The 20,383-nt window shown below is 45.6% G+C and overlaps 3 protein-coding genes across 3 annotated transcripts in view; 1 reads left to right on the top strand and 2 right to left on the bottom strand.

Moving 5' to 3' along the window:
- Positions 1–1,838, bottom strand: part of LOC311308571 (uncharacterized protein) — a 12,700-nt gene extending 10,862 nt beyond the window's left edge. The window contains exon 1 of the mRNA XM_084437541.1: positions 1,731–1,838. Coding sequence (XP_084293667.1) covers positions 1,731–1,752 — 22 coding nt within the window. The 5' untranslated portion in view covers positions 1,753–1,838. The remainder of the gene's footprint in view (positions 1–1,730) is intronic.
- Positions 1,839–11,626: 9,788 nt separating this feature from the next.
- Positions 11,627–15,410, top strand: LOC311307957 (uncharacterized protein). The gene is made up of 6 exons (XM_084436855.1): positions 11,627–11,685; positions 12,837–12,927; positions 13,013–13,393; positions 13,759–13,881; positions 14,285–14,375; positions 14,543–15,410. Exons 2-6 carry the CDS (start codon positions 12,888–12,890, stop codon positions 14,925–14,927), a joined length of 1,020 nt encoding a protein of 339 aa, XP_084292981.1. The 5' UTR covers positions 11,627–11,685; positions 12,837–12,887; the 3' UTR covers positions 14,928–15,410.
- A 433-nt stretch (positions 15,411–15,843) lies between these two features.
- Positions 15,844–19,013, bottom strand: rasl12 (RAS-like, family 12). The gene is made up of 5 exons (XM_084436856.1): positions 18,573–19,013; positions 18,325–18,381; positions 18,068–18,141; positions 17,603–17,793; positions 15,844–16,562 (listed from the first exon to the last, which is right to left on the bottom strand). The coding sequence occupies exons 1-5, from the start codon at positions 18,673–18,675 to the stop codon at positions 16,220–16,222; spliced, it is 768 nt and encodes a 255-aa protein (XP_084292982.1). The 5' UTR covers positions 18,676–19,013; the 3' UTR covers positions 15,844–16,219.
- Between the last annotated feature and the right edge of the window lie 1,370 nt (positions 19,014–20,383).

The following is a 20,383-nucleotide window of genomic DNA, read 5'->3' as shown; positions in this document are numbered from 1 at the left end:
TAGGTATTATCCAAACAGTCAGATTAAGCAGGTGTCTCACTAGACTAGGTATTATCCAAACAGTCAGATTAGGCAGGTGTCTCATTAGACTAGGTATTATCCAAGCCGTCAGATTAGGCAGGTGTCTCACTAGACTAGGTATTATCCAAGCCGTCAGATTAGGCAGGTGTCTCACTAGACTAGGTATTATCCAAGACGTCAGATTAGGCAGGTGTCTCACTAGACTAGGTATTATCCAAGCCGTCAGATTAGGCAGGTGTCTCACTAGACTAGGTATTATCCAAGCCGTCAGATTAGGCAGGTGTCTCACTAGACTAGGTATTATCCAAACAGTCAGATTAAGCAGGTGTCTCACTAGACTAGGTATTATCCAAGCCGTCAGATTAGGCAGGTGTCTCACTAGACTAGGTATTATCCAAGCCGTCAGATTAGGCAGGTGTCTCACTAGACTAGGTATTATCCAAGCCGTCAGATTAGGCAGGTGTCTCACTAGACTAGGTATTATCCAAACAGTCAGATTAAGCAGGTGTCTCACTAGACTAGGTATTATCCAAGCCATCAGATTTTATCACCAAAAACGACTTTCCCTCTTCAAGTAAACAGTTGGTGACAGTGTCACAGTGAGTGATACAGTACATAGGATTACAACCACTAGCCTGACACTCAGACACTTGTTTATTGTTTAGCTGTCACACACAGCAGCAGCAGCAGCAACTCTTCCTGGACTGGCCAGGCTAGTCAACCACCACTTTCAAGGGGAATCTCAATGAAAGAGCACAGAGATTATGAATCACTACCATGGACCCAGGAGGAGGATTTATGATGGCCGGCCAGACTGTAAAGACACCTTGAGGGCTAGCTGCCAGTAGCTGGCATCTTTCTGTGGACAACGAGGCGTTGATGTTTATCAAAGAAGATTATTCCGCCTGTGGCAATGACTATTCCTCCTGATGAATTGCTCAGATCCATTTCCTTCACTGCCGAGGGCTGCTGGCAGAAAGCTGGTTCGACTTATTAAAAGATAGTTCAGCATGCAGGCTGGGTTCAAACTGGTGATATTAAAGGGAGCAAAGGGAGGGTGTTGCACTCAGACTGGGGCGATGCAACTCAAAGCGAAAGGCAATGACTCAAACCAGTTAATCAATTAGGCTTGGCTAAAGAAGCTGCTCTAATGAATTGGCTAGGGCAAGTTTATATAATAATATACCCCCAAAATATGGTGGTGTACATTTTGGTGCCAATGACAGGCCTGTCTCAGAGCTTAACATGGGCTGTTAAACGTTAGCCTATATGGTATTATATACCATTATCATTATTAGTACAGTAGCGAGTAAATATAGAACAATAATGTTGTGGGACATGCAGTGGCTTGGAGATGTTTTTTTTATTTTATGAGTATGACCTCATCAATAAACTTAATATGTAAACTATGCCCTCATGTTTTCTCAAAAGAATCTAGCCTACTTATCTAGCCAGTCATCCTGGACTGACTGCAACCTGTTGTCCGTTGCAGTTTACAATATGCGTTTGTTAGATGAAATATTAGATGAAATATTGCTTTTTAACGACTTGCCACAGGATGTATTTAAGAATTATTAAAATGGTTATCTAAGGCTATTTGCCGGAAACATCAACCTGCCACAACAACTAAATCATCTTATAAAATAAAGGTTGGTAAAACAGCATAACTTTCGCAGTGATTTAAATGAATAACAGGCAAGGTAGCTTACCTTCAAGGGTATATTGCGACATTTTCCTTATGTCCTCTTATGTTTGACTTGAATCAACGTCAGCGCGGATTGTGAGCAAGACCCATTCCTACTATCCGGGACGCATAGGGATATGTCCTCTCGGGGCAGTCGATCGCCAATGCGCGCAGTGACTGACCATCGACCTTTTCAACCAATCAGAGCTTTCGGTCAGACTATCTCCCAACTGAACTAATTGTGAGTGGGTGGTAAGTGAATTCATATTTAAAACAACAATAATCATATCGTCTATCCTTGTATTGATAATCCCGTTTAAGCATGATTAGGCAAATCTGGTTACAAAATGAGAATACACATTTAATTGAGATTGACAATTTCATTACGTTACAACTGAGACAGCTGAAATGTACCCTCAGAAATATTCACAATTTTTGAACAGAATAGGGCGCACACACATTCACACGCACACAAACACACGCACGCACGCACGCACTGCACCCACTGGCTCTGACTCATGCCGACTGCACCAAGGAAGCTCTCTTCCCTCAGATCGTACGGATCCAACACCCAAAGGCATTCTGCCCACATGGTTTCCGTTACTTTGAAGCTGTCATCTCCCATATATTCTCCCACTCCTCTGTCCTGGGATTACCCCACACTTGTCTTACTTCTCAGATCACACACACACACACACAGGTGCACACATACACGCTCACACTCGCACGCACACATGCATGCATGCACACACACGCACGCATACACACACACATGCTCACACACACACATACTCACACACATGCACATACATGCGCTCACACAACACACACATACACGCTCACACGCTCGCACACACACACACACACACACACACACACACATACACACACAGACACACACACACTCACAGGATCCTTAAAAGTGTGTAATCATATATTCATCCAGTGCACTCAGCAACTCTGAGAGAGACAGATGGAACATCTGCTAAGATCAGGCTCTCACCTCATTATCTGCGTACGTACACTCTGTCCGGCTCTTTGGAGATGTGGATGTCTAATCGTGGTAACTGTCCCTGTGTGTGTGTGTGTGTGTGTGTGCGTGGGTAAGGGGTGGGTGTTGGTCCCTCTCGGATCTCTTTATTATTCCATACAAGATAGAGATTCAATTAGTTATTAGTTGTACAACAGAGACCTCATAGTCCCCGGTTTGATCCCAGCTCCCAGCGTGTGCCGAAGTCTCCTTGTCCTTGAGTGTCCTTGAGTGACTTTGACACTGAACCCCAAAATTGTGTGGCAACGTGTGGCATAGTGGCGTAATACCTAGAGCTGTCGCCTCATAGCAAGACAGAGATTGCATGTTCTCCCTGTGTTCGCAAGGGTTTCCTCCAAAAGAACCCAATATGAAAAACATGCAGATGAACAGATGCTTTTCCGTCCGGTCCCTGACCAGGACTTGGACTGAACACTTGTACTTGGTCCCCAGGTGCCATGAACGATGGCTGCCCACTGCTCCTGGCTGCCCCTGGAGGAGGACAGCTTGGATGGGATAAATGCAGGGAACAATTTCCACCGGCCGCCCCCGGAAGTTCCATGTCTGTGTGCTGTGTCGCCACTCACTATATGTAATGTGTGTGTCACTGTGTGGCGGAATAAAGGCCCCCCACCTCGGGTCCTGTAATGTAATTCAATTTAAATGTGAATCAAATAGATTCCGAACAACTAGAAAGCATCTGAAACTGTGATGGCCGGTGTCTTATGTGAACCATGACTTCATCTGTCTACTAGACTGAACAATGAAATGAATGAAAAGCATCGCAGTAGGAACAGTAGGCAGTGAAAGGAGTGAGAGGAGTCAACAGCAGCCCGTCCTGTCAGATGTGTGTGATGTGTGTGAGAGGTTAGATGTGTGTGAGATGTTAGATGTGTGTGAGGGGTCAGATGTGTGTGTGTGGGGTTAGATGTGTGTGTGAGGGATTAGATGTGTGTGTGGGGAGCTAGATGTGAGTGTGGGGGTTTAGATGTGTGTGGGGGGGCTAGATGTGTGTGGGGGGGCTAGATGTGTGTGTGATGAGGTTATATGTGTGTGTGTGTGGGGTGGGGGGGGGGGTAATGTGTGTGTGTGGGGTTAGATGTGAGTGTGGAGGTTTAGATGTGTGTGGGGGGGCTAGATGTGTGTGTTATGGGGTTATATGTGTGTGTGTGTGGGGGGGGGGGGGTAATGTGTGTGTGTGGGGGGGTTAGATGTGTGTGTGGGAGGCTAGATATGTGTTTGTGGGGTCAGATGTGTGTGTGTGGGGAGGGTGTGTGTTAGATGTGTATGTGGTGGGTCAGATGTGTGTGAGGGTGTTAGGTGTGTGTGTGTGTGTGTGAGGGGGGGGGGGTCAGATGTGTGTGAGGGTGTTAGGTGTGTGTGTGTGTGTGTGGGGGGGTCAGATGTGTGTGAGGGTGTTAGGTGTGTGTGTGTGTGTGTGAGGGGGGGGTGAGATGTGTGTGAGGGTGTTAGGTGTGTGTGTGTGTGTGAGGGGTCAGATGTGTGTGAGGGTGTTAGGTGTGTGTGTGTGTGAGGCGGGGTCAGATGTGTGTGAGGGTGTTAGGTGTGTGTGTGTGTGTGTGTGAGGGGTGGGGGAGGGTCAGATGTGTGTGAGGGTGTTAGGTGTGTGTGTGTGTGTGTGGGGGGGTCAGATGTGTGTGAGGGTGTAAGGTGTGTGTGTGTGTGTGTGTGTGTGTGTGTGAGGGGGTGGGGGGTCAGATGTGTGTGAGGGTGTTAGGTGTGTGTGTGTGTGTGTGTGTGTGTGTGAGGGGGGGTCAGATGTGTGTGAGGGTGTTAGGTGTGTGTGTGTGTGAGGGGGGGGGGGGGGTCAGATGTGTGTGAGGGTGTTAGGTGTGTGTGTGTGTGTGTGTGTGTGAGGGTGTGTGTACCTTCCAGGTTTCTGCTGAACAGGACCTGTATGAGCAGCCAGAGGAACAGCAGGAGCATGACCCCCTCGATCATCCCCTTGGAGCAGAAGAAGAGGACGGAGAGCCATACGGGCTGGCTGGGCTGCTCTTCGTCCCGGTACTGCCAGTCCGGCAGGCTGGGCTCCTCCTCGTCCCAGTGGGACATCCTGACACATGCGGAGGACCCACGCCCGGACCCACACCAATGTACTGTAGCAGAGGTCGCCTTGCCTGCCTCTGACAATGAAAAAGCTCCAAAATATCACAATCACACCTCCTGAGAATACCTCTTTTGGTCTAGCGGTGAGATGCTAGGGTCGCCACGTGGGTAGGGAGGTCAGCGTTTCAGTCCCAAAAGAGCATGGAGCGCCTATATGGAGAGGTCGCGACGGCGTCTTCAGCGTGCTGGGTGTTCCTCGTGCTGTGAGCTGTCCCGCTCCTGGCCGTGTCTGTCTCCGACAGCTGTCAGACGTCCAGACATCCCTCACGCCTACAGTCCTCAGGTCCGTCTCCCCTCGGTGTTGAATTAACGGCTTTTCCTTCCAAAATGTCAAAGTCATCCCATCACAAGATACATGACAAAAGCAAAACGCAGGAGCTAAACCGACCTTATCAATGTAGAATAATCCCAAAGTCCTCTCGCATGATGCTCAGGCTAGGAAAGTCCAGTCCTGGATAATAGACCTGGTCTGATTTTCAAAGCGTTGGGTTGGACGTGGATGTGCTGAGTGTCTCCGTCCCACAGCTGAGAGGGCGTCCCGGACAGACGGAGGCAGGTGCTCCAGGCGCCATGGTGGTGGGGGGAGGTCCTATACACTCCCTCCTACTCTAGTACTCTAGTCTCTCTCCCTTACGAGGTATGTGTGTGTGTGTGTGTGTGTGTGGTCCTGTCCCAGCTCCCCCACCCCACCCTTTGCGGCCTGCAAGCTGTCACTTTCATTAGCGAGCTCCCTCTCAGCAGAATACAGAGGCAAGGCTCGGACCAGCCTGCTGAGAACTGCACATACACACACACACACACACACACACACACACACACACACACACACACACACACACACACACACACACACACACGCATACACAAACACACACACACACTCTCTCTCTCTCTCTGCCATTCAGTGACATTACTCTCTCCAATGGCTCCATTATAGCTTTCATTGTGAAAACCAATTAAGGTTTAGGTTTTATGTGTGCAATGTGGGGATACATAATCCACCTGGTCCACTGTCTGACAACAGTATCAACCACATTTAATCCCATGAATGTATTATTCCTACAGTGATAGCAATTGAGCTTGATTTCCAGTGTTGTATGATTCAATACAATTAATAACTTATGTATTACAAACTGAGATATGGTTTTAATAAGATTAATACTTTCTAAAAGGTAGGGGTAGTTTTGAGGTGGTGGGGTGATGGTGGCATAGTTAGATGTGAGGTGTTGGGGTAGTTGTGGGATGGAGGGGTAGTTGTGGGATTGAGGGGTAGTTGTGGGTTGGAGGAGTATAACATTAAGCTATCTTTAAGAAATCAGGAATGAGTTGGTGGTTCAATCACATTATCCAATTTTTCCAATAACTCCTTGAGACGGCTGGGTCACCATTCAATCCTGAAACGATACTGCTATCTACAGGACATTGCTGAACATGACAGCCTCCACAACCATATAATAATATGATAATCTCATATAGGTCACACTTCCACTTACCCCTAATGTCAAGTTAAAATTCATTAAGCAATTAATGTATTAGGCTAATGAACATATATTTAATAGTCTCTCAATATTGTTCACATACTATCATATTGTGACGTTCATGAAACAAGGCCTGGACAACAGGCCTTTTAAAAAAAAAAAAAGGGATTAAATCAAGATTAAAAGAAAACTACACAAAATGTCACGGGTTCTATGCTACACAGTGGTAGTAGACCCCCTCCCGGTCTGACTCGTTTCACGAGATTCTGATGTGCCATTTCAAAATAAAAGCCTTCTAAAATATCCAAAATGGCTTAAAACAGGATTTAAACAGGATTAAAAGTAAACTACCCAAGATGCCACGGGTTCTATGCTACACAGTGGCAGTAGACCCCTCGTGGTCTGACTCGTGGAGTTTCACGAGATTCTGATGTGCCATTTCAAAATAAAAGCCTTCTAAAGTCTCAAAAACAGCTTGAAACAGGATTTCATCAGGATTAAAAGAAAACTACCCAAGATGCCACGGGTTCTATGCTACACAGTGGTAGGAGACCTCCCCGCGGTCTGACTCGTGGAGTTTCACAAGATTCTGATGTGCCATTTAAAAATAAAAGCCTTCTAAAATATCAAAAACTGCTTAAATCAAGATTCAGTCAGGATTAAAAGAAAACGACCTATAATACCACAGGTTCTATGCTATGCAGTGATAGTACACCCCCTCTTGGTCTGACTCATGGAGTTTCACGAGATTCTGATCTGCCATTTCAAAATAAAAGCCTTCTAAAATATCGAAAATGGCTTGAATCAGGATTAAATCAGGACTAAAAGTCAACTACGCATAAGGGATGCATTTCCCGAAAGCCTCTTAAGCATTAAGAGGCTCTTAACCACCAAGAAGGATCCCAAAAGAAGCAAACGCATGTCCCGAAAGCTTCTTAACGAAAGAGCCTCTTTAATTAAGAAGATTTTTTAAGAGTGGTCTGGGGCGCCCTTTCTTGATGACCAAATGCGCGCAGATCCAGCCGCGTCAGGCAAAAGGAGATATTAATACAGTGCGCACTGTTCATCTTATTGTGTTTTCCCCTTTTCCTTTCTTTCATGCAACCTTGTATGTTTAAAACTCAGGAAAACTTTAAAATCTCTCCTCTATGTAGGCTAATATGGTTAGCTGACATTTGTTTTAAATCTTAGGCTACCGTAAAATATATCACTCTAATCCGAATTGATTATTTTTAGAATACAGTATGAATGACATGGTGGATTTAGCCTATATAGCACATTTCACAGAATCAATGGTTCTTTAATTTTTACTTTTACATTTACATTTTTTACTGCACAGTTAGTTAGGCTAGTTGATGTTTTGATGCATAAGAGGGATAACCAATATAGGACAGTGCCAGCGCAGTATGGAATAGGCCAAGATATAGCCTATATATATATAAGCGCTAAGCGCTTACCTCCTCAGTTGGCTCCTTGTACTGCCTTCACATAACACAATACATCATGGGTAGAGTGGGCGGAGAGAGTGAGACACAATAGAATTGGGGGAGGGGGTGATGCTTCACTCAATCAAAGTTACTCTTTCTTAGTAGAGAGCTTGAAACTAGGAGGAGGACCTCAGGATTCTAGACGTCGCACTTGAAAACCACATGTAATATTTTGTACGTCAATCGGCACAGGTCCGTGTCTTTAACCAATTCCATTGTTTTGATTTTTCTATGATAAAGGGGAATTAAAAACTAGACAATGGGAAGCACTCATATGACAGAACACATGTATACCATGTTATTCCAGTCCAAGAGTGAACTATTATCAAAACCCGAGAGGCTATGTGGATTCTCTCCCTCCCGTTACACTAAATTTACAGAATACGCTCAATCTGAGACGGTTCAGCGAGCGGGGGCAGGGTCATGCACACAGCTCAGGTCCCTGGACTGGAGGTAGTTGGTCCACCCAGAGGTGGTGGCGGGAATTACACCAACGGTACAGCTTGGTAAACCGTCTTAATAAACAATATTTTGTATGTGAATCGGCACAGGTCCATGTCTTTAATCAATTCCATAGGTAGCCTCCACGTTTATTGATGTATTCTATTGATGCACAGTGTATGTATGATGGATGTACTCTTTTAGTGTTATGCATTTGTTGTTTGGTGCAAAACATCTCTCCTTGTTTTACAAGCTTAATGTTATTTGTACACTGTTCCTGTCTTAAAAATGAAGAATTCATTCAATTATTCACTGCAACGGCAAGCCCGCCCGGAGACCCTGGACGGGCCACCTTCGACCTGAGCCCTTCCTAGCTGACCCCGGTCGCAGCACACCGCCCTGACCTCTCTCTTCAAAGTCCTTTTCAACTTTCAAACTGAGACGGTTCAGGTTTCAGCGAGCGGGGGTAGGGTCCGCCCAGGGGCGGTGGCGGGTATTACACCAGCAGGGCCCGTCTTTAAGCGCTTACCTCCTCAGTTGGCTCCTTGTACTGCCTTCACATAACACAATACATCATGGGTAGAGTGGGCGGAGGGAGTGAGATACAATAGAATTGGGGGAGCAATTTTCTTAAGCAAAAACTACCAGACCGATTTTCAAGAAACTCAGTGGATGAGTGTAGCGTGGTGGCCTGGCGTCGCCAACCTGATCTCGTGAGCTCACATTCGATTTCACTCCGCAGATCAGTCCGGACTCGGGATAAGACGGTATAGGGTTTGGGAAAATGTAGGCCCTGACACGACCATCTTGTTTCTACACAGGTGTATCTATTTTATCTGATTGGCTCTACTGCATAGAATCCTATGCAATCAGAGAATAGATAAGCTGAATCCCAATCTGAGTGCGCAAACCACCCTTGCGGCCCCTCGCACTTGCGGCCTGAGGCCTGAGCACTTAATTGACGTCAGCTGGAAGGGCCAGAGGGTGCAGGGCCGTGAATTAAATGGGACAGCACTTCCAGCGGCGTGCCAACGATTCCCAAGCCAGTTTAGCTCAATGCCCCTCCCACTTCGTTTTCATTGGCTGCCGCATCCCTCCACGCAGAGGCTGCTCTGACGCGCTCCTCAGCTCCGCTTGGCTCTGCAAATTGACGTCTGTTTTAATTTAATAATAATTTAAAATTTATGTTGGGTGGGATATGTTTGCAGCATGTGGATTTCAAGATAAATGTTGTGTTATCGGCAAATGTCATCATTTATGTGTGATTCACTCGGATCATGACGCGGATGCACTCAAGCATTGTGTCACATGAGACGCGGTGGGCTGTGGGTATTTTCTGCTCCTAAGTCCGCGAAATTGCGGACTTTAGGTAAGTGCGGTTAAAGTGCGCAAAATGGCGGCAGTGGCGCACTTGTGGACCTAGCAATTCCGTTTTGGGACTACCCTGAGCCCTTGTGGACTTGGCGGGAACGCGCATGTAAGGCCACAAGGCCGCGAGTGTTCTGCACTTTCGCCTTAGTGCACGATTTGGGATTCAGCTATACACCTGTGTAGAAACAAGATGGTCGTGTCTGGGACTACAATTTTCCAAGCTCTATACCGTAAAACCGTGAACCGCGGTATAAAATGTCCATGGTATTAGAACCGTAACATTCCCTGTGTTTACGGTATTACGTTTACGGTATTACACAATAATGCGCTGCTGAAACTTCACATTTCAAGTTGCTTGCAACAGTTAATTTTGTAATTTAATATAAGCTTGCTATTAATAAACTGAGTTTAATTACAATAGTGTGGATTTTCCATCATGTGTTGCACTGTAGGCTAGTTCCTTCAAAGTAAAATACTTGTTTTTTTTTATGTGTGTTGGGGAGGTGAAATGCCGTTTACAGTGAAATACCGTAAACCGTACCGTGTAACTAGATACCGTACCGTAATGCAAAAATCCATACCGTCTCATCCCTAATCTGGACATCCAACCGTTCTAAGGAATCCGCTCATACAGAAATGTGTTTGTGCCAATCACAACCGTTTATCTAATATGGGGCGGGTTTAATAAGATGATGGAACAGAGGAGTGCTGTAGAGGCCTTTTTGCTGATTGGTTGTAGGTCTATCCAATTGCGTCCAGACGCATTTTGATCTAAGCCCGTTGGTAACGCCCCTTGGGAACCGGAAAGCAACTGTGAGTTTCCAGACCCTTCGCATTTTTGCGAAATGTTTGCAGAGTAAATAGCCCAAACATGGCTGGCCATTCCTCCATTCATGTTTTTGGACTTGGGGACTGAAAAATTCCCCCCATTCATTGCCAATAGGGGGAATTGAAACGGCCATATCTCAACAGGGGAATGTCACAGAGATATAGCATAAAGCCTTTGACCTAATGAATGCAGCAATACCAAACATGTCCTGTTCGCACACTCATGCACAAGAGCCACGAAATGCAGTCATGGGCGGAGGTCTGTGCTCTCTGAGCACCATATAATTGTCAGTCTTTCATATGAGATAAATGTTTAACTGGTATTAAATAGTCTCTCTAGCCAGAAGGATAATCCAAAAGCAAGGCTTGTATTGACTTTCTGAAAAGTTATAGGCTCATGCCAAAATTAACATTAAGGTCCTAGCACAATACATTTACTAAATAACATGACAAACCCCATCTTATACATATTTGCTAATTAATATCTACTATTATCTTCAAATCCTGTGAGCTCTCCTCTCTTATAGCTTAAGCGACACCAAGGTCATTCACCTCCTACTGTGAACCATAAAGAGATAAAATCTTAAAGTTTCTTTTAACAGCCACATATTGCGACAGTTCCACACGTGCCAGTTGTTTGACCGGTGAGTCACAGAATGTTGTCCTATCGTCCCCACAAATGGCATGACGGGGGTATACTGTAGCAAGGCTGACTAAACAGTAACCAATCTTGCTGGTCAAAGACCTTGTCACATCCAGGGACAGCTACCTTTCCCTCCCACAAAATTAGTTGAGCACTGGCTCATATGTTGAGTTGAAGAAAACGGGTTCAAAAGAATCAGAAGTAATATCAGAGAGAGTAAAACTACTTTCCTAGTCATCCACAACAGTTCAGACTACAGGTCATACGAACTAGCCCGTCATTCAATAATGACTTGACACTGTTTCACATCAAAATGTCTTTAGAGAATGACCCCACAACTCTTTCCCAATAATGCATTCTTTAATTAACATGTATACTGTGTTTTACACGTCTTACCAAAATCCTCATATCCTAAGATAGTAAGTTCTATAGATGCAATGGGCAGAATTCAGAGGCAGTGAACACTAATCTCCTCCCACTTGAACTTTGGAAAGTTTTCTTCCAGCGGGTTGAATTATAGACAATAATTATCTGTTGCTCTACCTCCCTCCTAGCCAGTGAGAGACAGAAGCCAGGTGAGTGGTCTTTTTAGCAAGCCTTAATGTGTGAAAAGAAAATGAAAGGGTTTCAGTTGTGTATGTATATGCAAGATTATTCTGCTTATGTATATTAGTGTTTGTTTAATGGAGTATTGGATCACGGTTTATGTGAAAAATGTTGATGATATTAATAAAGATTTTGATGTAGCCCATGGTTTCTATTGTAACCTATGATAATGAAAATGATCAATACAATACATATAATTTGTTTGTCATTCGGAGCTTTGATTTGATACTTTTAAATATAATTTTTTATTGGAAATTGTGGTCTTTGATTTTTTTTTATTATTGGAAATGGTGCCACCTATACTTAACACCATATACTGTACATGTTTGTAATTCTCAATGTTACCGAATGAAATGTACCAGATGCAAAAAAGTGAGTCAAGCTATGAAATTGCCATCTCAAAGCTGCAGGAATACTACTACTACAACTACTGTACTACTACTACTACTACTACTACTACTACTAATAATAATAATAATAATAATAATAATAATAATAACAATACATTTTATTTGTATAGCACCTTTCAAAACACAGCTACAAAGTGATTTAGGGAAAAAGATAAATAGTGCTCAAAACACAGCTACAAAGTGATTTAGGGAAAAAGATAAATAGTGCAGTCATGATAAAACACAAAATGTACTAAAACATGAAAACATAAGCAAAACAGAGAACTTATACAGTACAAGAACTCCTTCCACAAGAACAAGAACTACTGAACTGCCTACAAGAACCTATACGAGAACTTATACAAAAGAAAGAAAGAAAGAAAGAAAGAAAGAAAAGAAAGAAAGAAAGAAAGAAAGAAAGAAGGAAAGAAAGAAAGAAAGAAATGCAAATAAGAGTAGTCAAAGAGAGATAAGACAGTGCTTTGGAGAAACCTTCCAATACTGACCTTTTGCAAGATAGATCTGCATTTTTCTGGTTCTCAACTAGTTTGATGCAGAGCACTCTTTGTTTTTGAAGAATGGGGTATGTACTGTAATAATAATATTGAGGAAGATGTCCTGTTCAGGATAGTAGAAGTAAACCTTTTGTAATGTCAATAAAAACTACAATAATGCTGGTAAAAAGCAATTATTGGTTTTGAGTGTTCATTTAAAATGTTATATCTTTACAGATCAATGAATAGAGCTGTCACCCATAATTGCAGATTCAACCAAGTTCAAAAATGATGTGTGCTTGGATAGCACTCTCTCTCCTCCTGCCAGGTAATGTTAAGACACGTTCTACTCAATCTGATGATCAGATGAATTCAACTTTGTGTAACATCGGTATTGTCCAAAACCCTTTCAGGAACAAGCAGCTTCATGATTCACAACACTGTGCACAGCCGGTGCCTGGAAGACTCCAGAACAACGGGCCCGGTTGAGCTGAAGAAGTGCAGCCTGGACTCAGACCTCCAGCAGTGGGCGTGGAGGGACCACAGCCTCCTAGAGAGCGTGGCCACGTCCAGGTGCCTGTCGGCCCGCCACACTGACCCTGTCCAGACCGTCGCCTGTGAGGAGGGAGGGGAGACAAGCGGGCTCCTGTGGGAGTGTGAGGGGAACAGACTGATCAGCCAGAACACATCTCTGGACCTTTCCACCGACGGGAAACGCCTGAGCCTGTCCCCTCGCAGCAAACAGTCCAGGTGGAGATCTCTGGAAGAAGGGGACATCTGTCAGGAGAGGCTCAGTGAGTCGGTCAGGAAGTCATCATGGTGGAACTGTCTGATGTGCTGTATTTGACACCTGTGTACATCTTTTTTTTAGCTCACTCACTCACTCACTCACTCACTCACTTACTCACTCACTCACTCACTCACTCACTCACTCACTCACTCACTTACTCACTCACTCACTCACTCACTCACTCACTCACTCACTCACTGACATAACATTGCGTGAGTTATTGATTGTACACTGACAGTACATTTCACCCTCAAAGAACCACTTTGAACCTGCATGTGCTGAAACATGCACCGCGTCCACCATCCTGTCACAGCAGAGCCAACGTGAGCGAACGCAACATGTGCTTGTGTTTGTATTGGCCTCTCGCAGGATCCAGAAGGGCATCCAGAGAGCCAGAGGAGTTTGAGGTGAGGGAGGGGACGAGCACGGGGCAAGCTGCCATGACGGAGGAACAGAGACAGTTCCTAAGATGGTACTATCGCACCGAGGACCGTAAGCGCCTGTCTACAATATTCATGTTCTGTTATTGTAATATGCAGTATGTTTCAAGCTCATAATTTTAAATATGAGATTTCCTTTTCAAATGTTGTAATATTATTATAGTTTCACTCAGTATTTAATGATATATGCTTAACAGCACCATGTGGACTGTCATACTGCTGGTGATGTATCTCAATATGTTTCCACTCCAACCATAAATGGTTATCAAGGAACATTTTGCTCAAATTCACATGGCAGTAAAGTTTTATTCCCCTAAGCCTGTAAAGAAGTTAAGTGCACACTTGGAACCTGTTCAAACTCTTTGATCATCTCCGAAATGTCCTGTGGGTGTCTTTTTTCCGGGCTGGGCGATAAGATGTCCATGTTCAGCAGTGTGTGCTTGTCCTTGTCATAGCAACCCCGTGGAAGTTTGCGTTGCTGGGTCTGTCGTTCGCTGCCCTGCTCCTGGGGTTCCTTCTACTGGGAATGGGCTCCATGGCCAACAAGTAAGCCATCTCTAAACACCAGATTACCTGGGAATGGATCTAAGCAACACAGACTTCCAACGCAAGCATCTGTGACAACTGTGACATTGGACTATAGCAGACTATTAAGTACTTGCTGGTTCTCATTCTGTGTGCTCATGACAGCTATGCAACTCTGTCCCGCGCAGAAACAGAAAGAAGATAGCCAAGTACAAGGCCGCAGCAGCGCTGGCTACGAGGTCAGAGGTCGAGGAACTCCGGGTTGTCGCTGAGGCCAGTGAGCACACGGAGGTCAAGGCCACCAACTGTGTGCAGGAGGTCAAACTGCCCGAGGGCAGCAGGGAGGCGGAGGGGCTTAAATCAGGGGACATCATGGTGACCTGGAAGGATGGGAACGTGTCCACCCTCTACCCCGAACCCGTGACACAGCTGGAGGAGGTGAAGGCAGAGGAAGAGCAGAAAGAAGTGGTGGAGGTGGAGGGGGTGGAGGTGGAGAAAGAGGAGGAGGTAGAGGTGGTGGTGAGCGTGGAGGCCGTGGCGGCTGTGGAGATGGAGAAGGAAGAGGGCCAGTGAAGGAGAGATGGAGGAGGAAGAGGGCCAGTGAAGGAGAGATGGAGGAGGAAGAGGGCCAGTGAAGGAGAGATGGAGGAGGAAGAGGGCCAGTGAAGGAGAGATGGAGGAGGAAGAGGGCCAGTGAAGGAGAGATGGAGGAGGAAGAGGGCCAGTGAAGGAGAGATGGAGGAGGAAGAGGGCCAGTGAAGGAGAGATGGAGGAGGAAGAGGGCCAGTGAAGGAGAGACGGAGGAGGAAGAGGGCCAGTGAAGGAGAGATGGAGGAGGAAGAGGGCCAGTGAAGGAGAGATGGAGGAGGAAGAGGGCCAGTGAAGGAGAGATGGAGAAGGAAGAGGGCCAGTGAAGGAGAGATGGAGGAGGAAGAGGGCCAGTGAAGGAGAGATGGAGGAGGAAGAGGTCCAGTGAAGGAGAGATGGAGGAGGAAGAGGGCCAGTGAAGGAGAGATGGAGGAGGAAGAGGGCCAGTGAAGGAGAGATGGAGTAGATAGAGAATAGCGCCCCATAACAGGAAGTGTGTTTTTAAATGCTGAAGAGACAACTCTAAATAGATACTTGTTGACACTTCACTTGCAGGTCATCATTCAACATCACTGGATTTTATATTGGTTATGTGTTACATTAAAGCCCTTGTAGGGGTTTTCATAGAACAATAATTCATTTTACTTATTTCAACCGGTATAATGTTTTACATGTTGTGTGTATTTCACCTTGTTTGATAGCCCTCTCCATAAAGTTGCAGTATTTACAATACAGAAATAAAATATTCCTATCAAACTGGTCAGTGTTCAAGGGGAAATCACTGTCATTACAGTACAATAGTACACTAGCAATTTGCACAAGCAATATCACAAGTGTGGTCTATGGAAGTTGAGTTTTACACATCAGCACCCTTATGCCCCACTAGAGGGCGCCCTCGAGTCATGAAATCCCCTAACCCGTAATGCTGTAACTTTATGATTCTTAGTGACAGTGACAAGGCACTTAGCAATACATTAGCATTCATCATAACACATAAGTCCAGTGTAAAGCCCTCTGTCCGAGTAGAATATGTAGAACTGTGTTTCTGCTCCTGTTCTTCAGTAAGGCAACATCGTTTTGGTCCACACTTAAATCCAATAACATATTGACCGTGACACCCTTCCAGATCCATGTCTACCTTTATACTTCCTACATGCAGCCTGCTCAATATCTTGATGTAATTTTGTGTATATCTCATTTTATGTTATTCCATATACAACTTTCATTCTTCTCTCACTTTATGCAGACTGTCAAACCCGGTAGTTGTGTTAAAGAGATCAGAAGATCTTGAAGCCCTTGAGCAGGGTGAGGGTTGGGGCCCTGCGTTTGCTCTGGGCCCTCGAGGACTTGACCGTGATGAGTTTGGCCGTGGCGGGGGCCGGCAGCTCTTTGTAGCAGGGCGTGGTGAAGGTGGGGGCGGGCGCCAGGCTGACCAGGGGCTTGTCCTCGCTGATGAAGAGAGGTCGTAGCGGGGAGGTCCTCGCCCCCTCGCGCCTGGCCTCCCTCACGGCCTCGTGGAAGACGCGCTGCACGGAGGGGAAGTCCAGACAGGCGGACACCTCGAAGAACAGACACCCGAAGCGAGACGCCAGCGCCGAGCCGTCCGACTTACTCACCTGCCTGGGAGGAGACAAACGAGGGAGAGGGTCAGAGAAACGGAGGGGAGAGAAAGAAGCAGATCTTTACGTTCTCCGGTGTCCATCTGTCATTCTATAGAACCACTGCTCTCCTGCGCCGTGACGTCGGACCACCCACACGTCCCATCATCTCAGAGCAGGGCATTATGGGAGGACACGGGGACTAATGTCGGAACCAAACGTGTAAACGTTTCCCAAATCTAAACAGACATCTCAACAGAAACAACAGGAGTTGATTTTCCATGGAAAATGAATCCAGCACTTATATTTGTGTATTCTTAGTTTAAACAAAGCCTGTGATAACATAAAATATAATCCACCGTAGTCGTATATTATTCATTAATCACCCCTACTTGGCAACCTCTACTAAACACGTGTCTTCTCAGTAAATAGTACCCAAGGGGGGTTAATAGAGTACACTTTGCACTAATGCCTGCTGTCAAATGAGCTCTCAGATGAGCTGTTGAGGTAGTTCGGTTTTAAGAGCACCACATCCTGTGCCATAGTGGTCCGGTCCACAGTCGTCTCACCGACAGGCGTGTGGTGGAAAGCAAGGTGTTCTTTGGAATGATGTTGAATGCCGAGTATCAGAGAGTAATGAGTACGTTTACTAAGCAACACCGGCTCAATGGTTTTCTGTCCCTCAGCGCGGGAGTGAGAGAACGAGCCCTGAGACAACTTTCATGTTAGTTTATAGCATCTTGGATGGTCTACCCGCCCATCTTAGACAATCAGAAGGTTAGTTTGGTTACGACAGATACAATTGTAGTCTAAGCATAGCATGTGTTAAATCTTCTAGACAGGCCTCAAGGGGAAGTGGGTACCAACCCTTGGGGACATCGGCCAACTCGCTGTCATTGTGTGAGAGAAAGGTCATGTTTAGTTTTACATCATTATTCTGGTATATTCCTGAAGGTCGATCAGATGTAGACATTAATTCACAGGAAATATAAGTTTAAACATGTACATGAGTTTAAACAACCAAATCCCACTACAGGGGGGATCCCAGGGGCCCCGGCGTACCTGTATCTCTCCATGTCCAGCTTGTTTCCCAGCAGGACCACCGGGCAGTCGGGCTGGACGGTTCGGATGTGCTGGGTGACGATCTGCAGGTAGCGCTGGCTGCCCTCAAAGCTGCGGCGGTCGTCGATGCTGTAGACCACCAGGAAGGCGCCGGCCCAGGACAGGTAGCGCTCGCAGTTGACCGGACCGTCCTGCGAGCAGAGACGGACGTGCAAGTCTGCAGTCTCACCATCAAATCAAATCAAACTTTATTTGTATTGCGCATTTCATACACAGAGGCAACACAATGCGCTTTCCAGAGAGCAATGGGAGGGCATAGGTCCCACCCCTACATATTCCAGAGGGTAGCAAAAAAAACAGTTTCACCAGTTTGAGCTGTTGTAAAAATTCTTCATCACCGTTCTCCAACTGTGAGATTGTGAGTGAATCGCAGAGTGTTGTCCCTGCATCCTGGTTGTTTCATACCTGGTCAGAGGTGTCCATCACTTTCACCACCACTGGCTGCTGGTCCACCACCTCCTCAGAAGTGTAGATGTCCTCTAGAGGGCAGCCGAGAGACACACGTCAACCAGAGTCACTACATTTATGTGTCATGGACAAGGTTGTTCAACTGAGAGCATTTCAGTGAATTTCAGGTTATGTAACCTACTGTAAATCATAGCAATGACCGATGACAAAAGGAGTTTACTTTCGTTACAGAAGAAAACAAAAGGAAATCTTACCGAGATTGGGATCATATTCACTGATGAAGCGCTTTGTGAGAAATTTCACAGTCAGAGCTGCAAAGGGAGGGAATATGTCCTGTTTACATCCACCCCTCACATAAACACTCGCATGAAACATTAGGCATCAGTTTTCTGCAACAACAAACTATCAAACAAGCAAAACTGAAAAATAGAAGATGCTCAGCCAGTCTCAACTATTTGGATTATTTATGGAGTTATTGAATTAGCATTAAACATTGGCCCACCTGATTTCCCTGAGCCCGTCACTCCGAGGACCACCACGTTGCACTCGGGTTGGCCCCGCTCAGGAACCGCGGCGAAATGACAGGTCCTGGACTTCCCAAACATTAGAGATCCTCTGTGACAAGAAGAGAAGCCAGATCCCCAACAAAGTGGTCGAGGAATGCAGTGAAAAAAGTATCACATACTGTAAATAGTGCCGTTCAAGAACTCCAGGACTAACTCGAGGATAAAACAAGTTGACTGGCGTCGTGAGGAAATGTCCCAATGTAGCCTACAGTAGCTTATTAAAAAATAAAATAAAAAAACGCGCATGTTTCTTTCGCAATTATGCTTTGAAGACGTCTTGATTGTCAAATTCCTTTAATTAGATTTTCCACATGGAATAAACATGCTGAATACTAAGGCAGGCTCAATCTAGTGCGCTGATGTTCATGTGGACTGAGGAACAGTCCGATCCGGCAGAGGGGTCGGGCCGCACCAGGCTGAGGAATAGAGGAACATTTGGAGAAGAATGTTGCTGCTTACGCACATGATTGACTGCGCATGCCCTTTTAAGGAAACTGGGGTTAGGTCTCTTTATGTCAACATGCAAATAATGATTTGGCAAGGGCCTGATTTTAAAACCTCCTTGACAATTCTAACGGAGAAACACTTACTGCTTGACGGTGTTGTTAATTGTTGACCTTTGGATAACAGTCAGCCACGGAGTTTTTCAAGAGGTCTATTCTTTGCACATGTTCAGGTAATGTAAAGAAAGTTTACTCAAAACTCCCCATACAACGATAAGCAGGTGCACGTTTTTTGGGGGGGTTGGCTGGCTGTTAGTCAGTCACATTGGCACTGTGGAACACAGGCGTCCCCCAAGGAACAGTTCTGTCACCCTTCCTGTTCACCCTCTGCACCTCTGACTTCAGCTACAACTTTGGAGCGTGCCACCTCCAGAAGTTCTCAGATGACTCCTCTACCCCACCCCCCCATGTCACCTGTCACCTAACGCTTTATGTCATTTCACCTCACTACTTTTATTTATATACTGTATATATATATATATATATATATATATATATATATATATATATATATATATATATATATATATATATATATTCTATATGTATGCGTTGTTGGACGGCCAGTATTGCGGTTGGAGGATTCAGTGAGAAGGCAGCAGACCCAGGTCCATTGCAGCTGAGGTGGCGTTTAGTGGAATGACTGAAGAGCAGCAGCAGGCAACCACCCTTACATCACTGACCTTACATCACCCTTACATCACCAGCTCTCAACCCCACAGACCTGGTGCCTTTTATAGGTCCCCGGCAGGAAATCAGCTGGACACCATCCATTACAGGGGGGAACCCACACACACACACTTTCCATTCCCATGCTACATCAGATCACAGACAAATAGCATGAAACAGGTGAGTACATCCCATCACTCCCCCATCCACAGGACACACTGTGTGCCTGTGTCAAAATGGACACCAGTCTTTTCACCGGTCCCATCCTTCTACCTCTCCCCCACTAACGGTCCCCATAGTGGACTGCTCCGGAACCATTTAGGCAGCGACCAGACTCCCCTGGGACTCTTTATCCCGAACACCACAGGAGCTGGAGGATGAGGTCAGAGGTCAGCAACCATCATTCCATTTCAATCACGTATTACAACGCCTGAGCTATTAGACCCCCTTCTCACATGGATCGTTACAACGTTCCCCTAAATACAGAGCAATCAATTACTGTTGGTTTAATACGGGAGAGTTCAACATCGTTCACTAACGTTGTTCCCCTCTGCAGGCGGAGCTGGCCGTCCACG

Source organism: Borostomias antarcticus (assembly GCF_949987555.1).
Source record: "Borostomias antarcticus genome assembly, chromosome: 4".
In the NCBI taxonomy this organism is placed as follows: Eukaryota; Metazoa; Chordata; class Actinopteri; order Stomiiformes; family Stomiidae; genus Borostomias; species Borostomias antarcticus.
The sequence above is the reverse complement of the archived record's forward strand: the minus strand, read 5'-3'. Positions and strand labels throughout refer to the sequence as shown.

Excerpts from the sequence above, each read along its gene's own strand:
- LOC311307957 (XM_084436855.1), top strand. The coding sequence starts at position 12,888 with ATGATGTGTGCTTGGATAGCACTCTCTCTCCTCCTGCCAG. Across the intron at positions 13,882-14,284 it reads GTACTATCGCACCGAGGACC|CAACCCCGTGGAAGTTTGCG; the intron begins GTAAGCGCCTGT and ends TCCTTGTCATAG. Across the intron at positions 14,376-14,542 it reads ATGGGCTCCATGGCCAACAA|AAACAGAAAGAAGATAGCCA; the intron begins GTAAGCCATCTC and ends TGTCCCGCGCAG.
- rasl12 (XM_084436856.1), bottom strand. The coding sequence starts at position 18,675 with ATGTTTGGGAAGTCCAGGACCTGTCATTTCGCCGCGGTTCCTGAGCGG. Across the intron at positions 17,794-18,067 it reads TGATGGACACCTCTGACCAG|GACGGTCCGGTCAACTGCGA; the intron begins GTATGAAACAAC and ends CTCTGCTCGCAG. Across the intron at positions 16,563-17,602 it reads CTGGACATGGAGAGATACAG|GCAGGTGAGTAAGTCGGACG; the intron begins GTACGCCGGGGC and ends GTCTCCTCCCAG.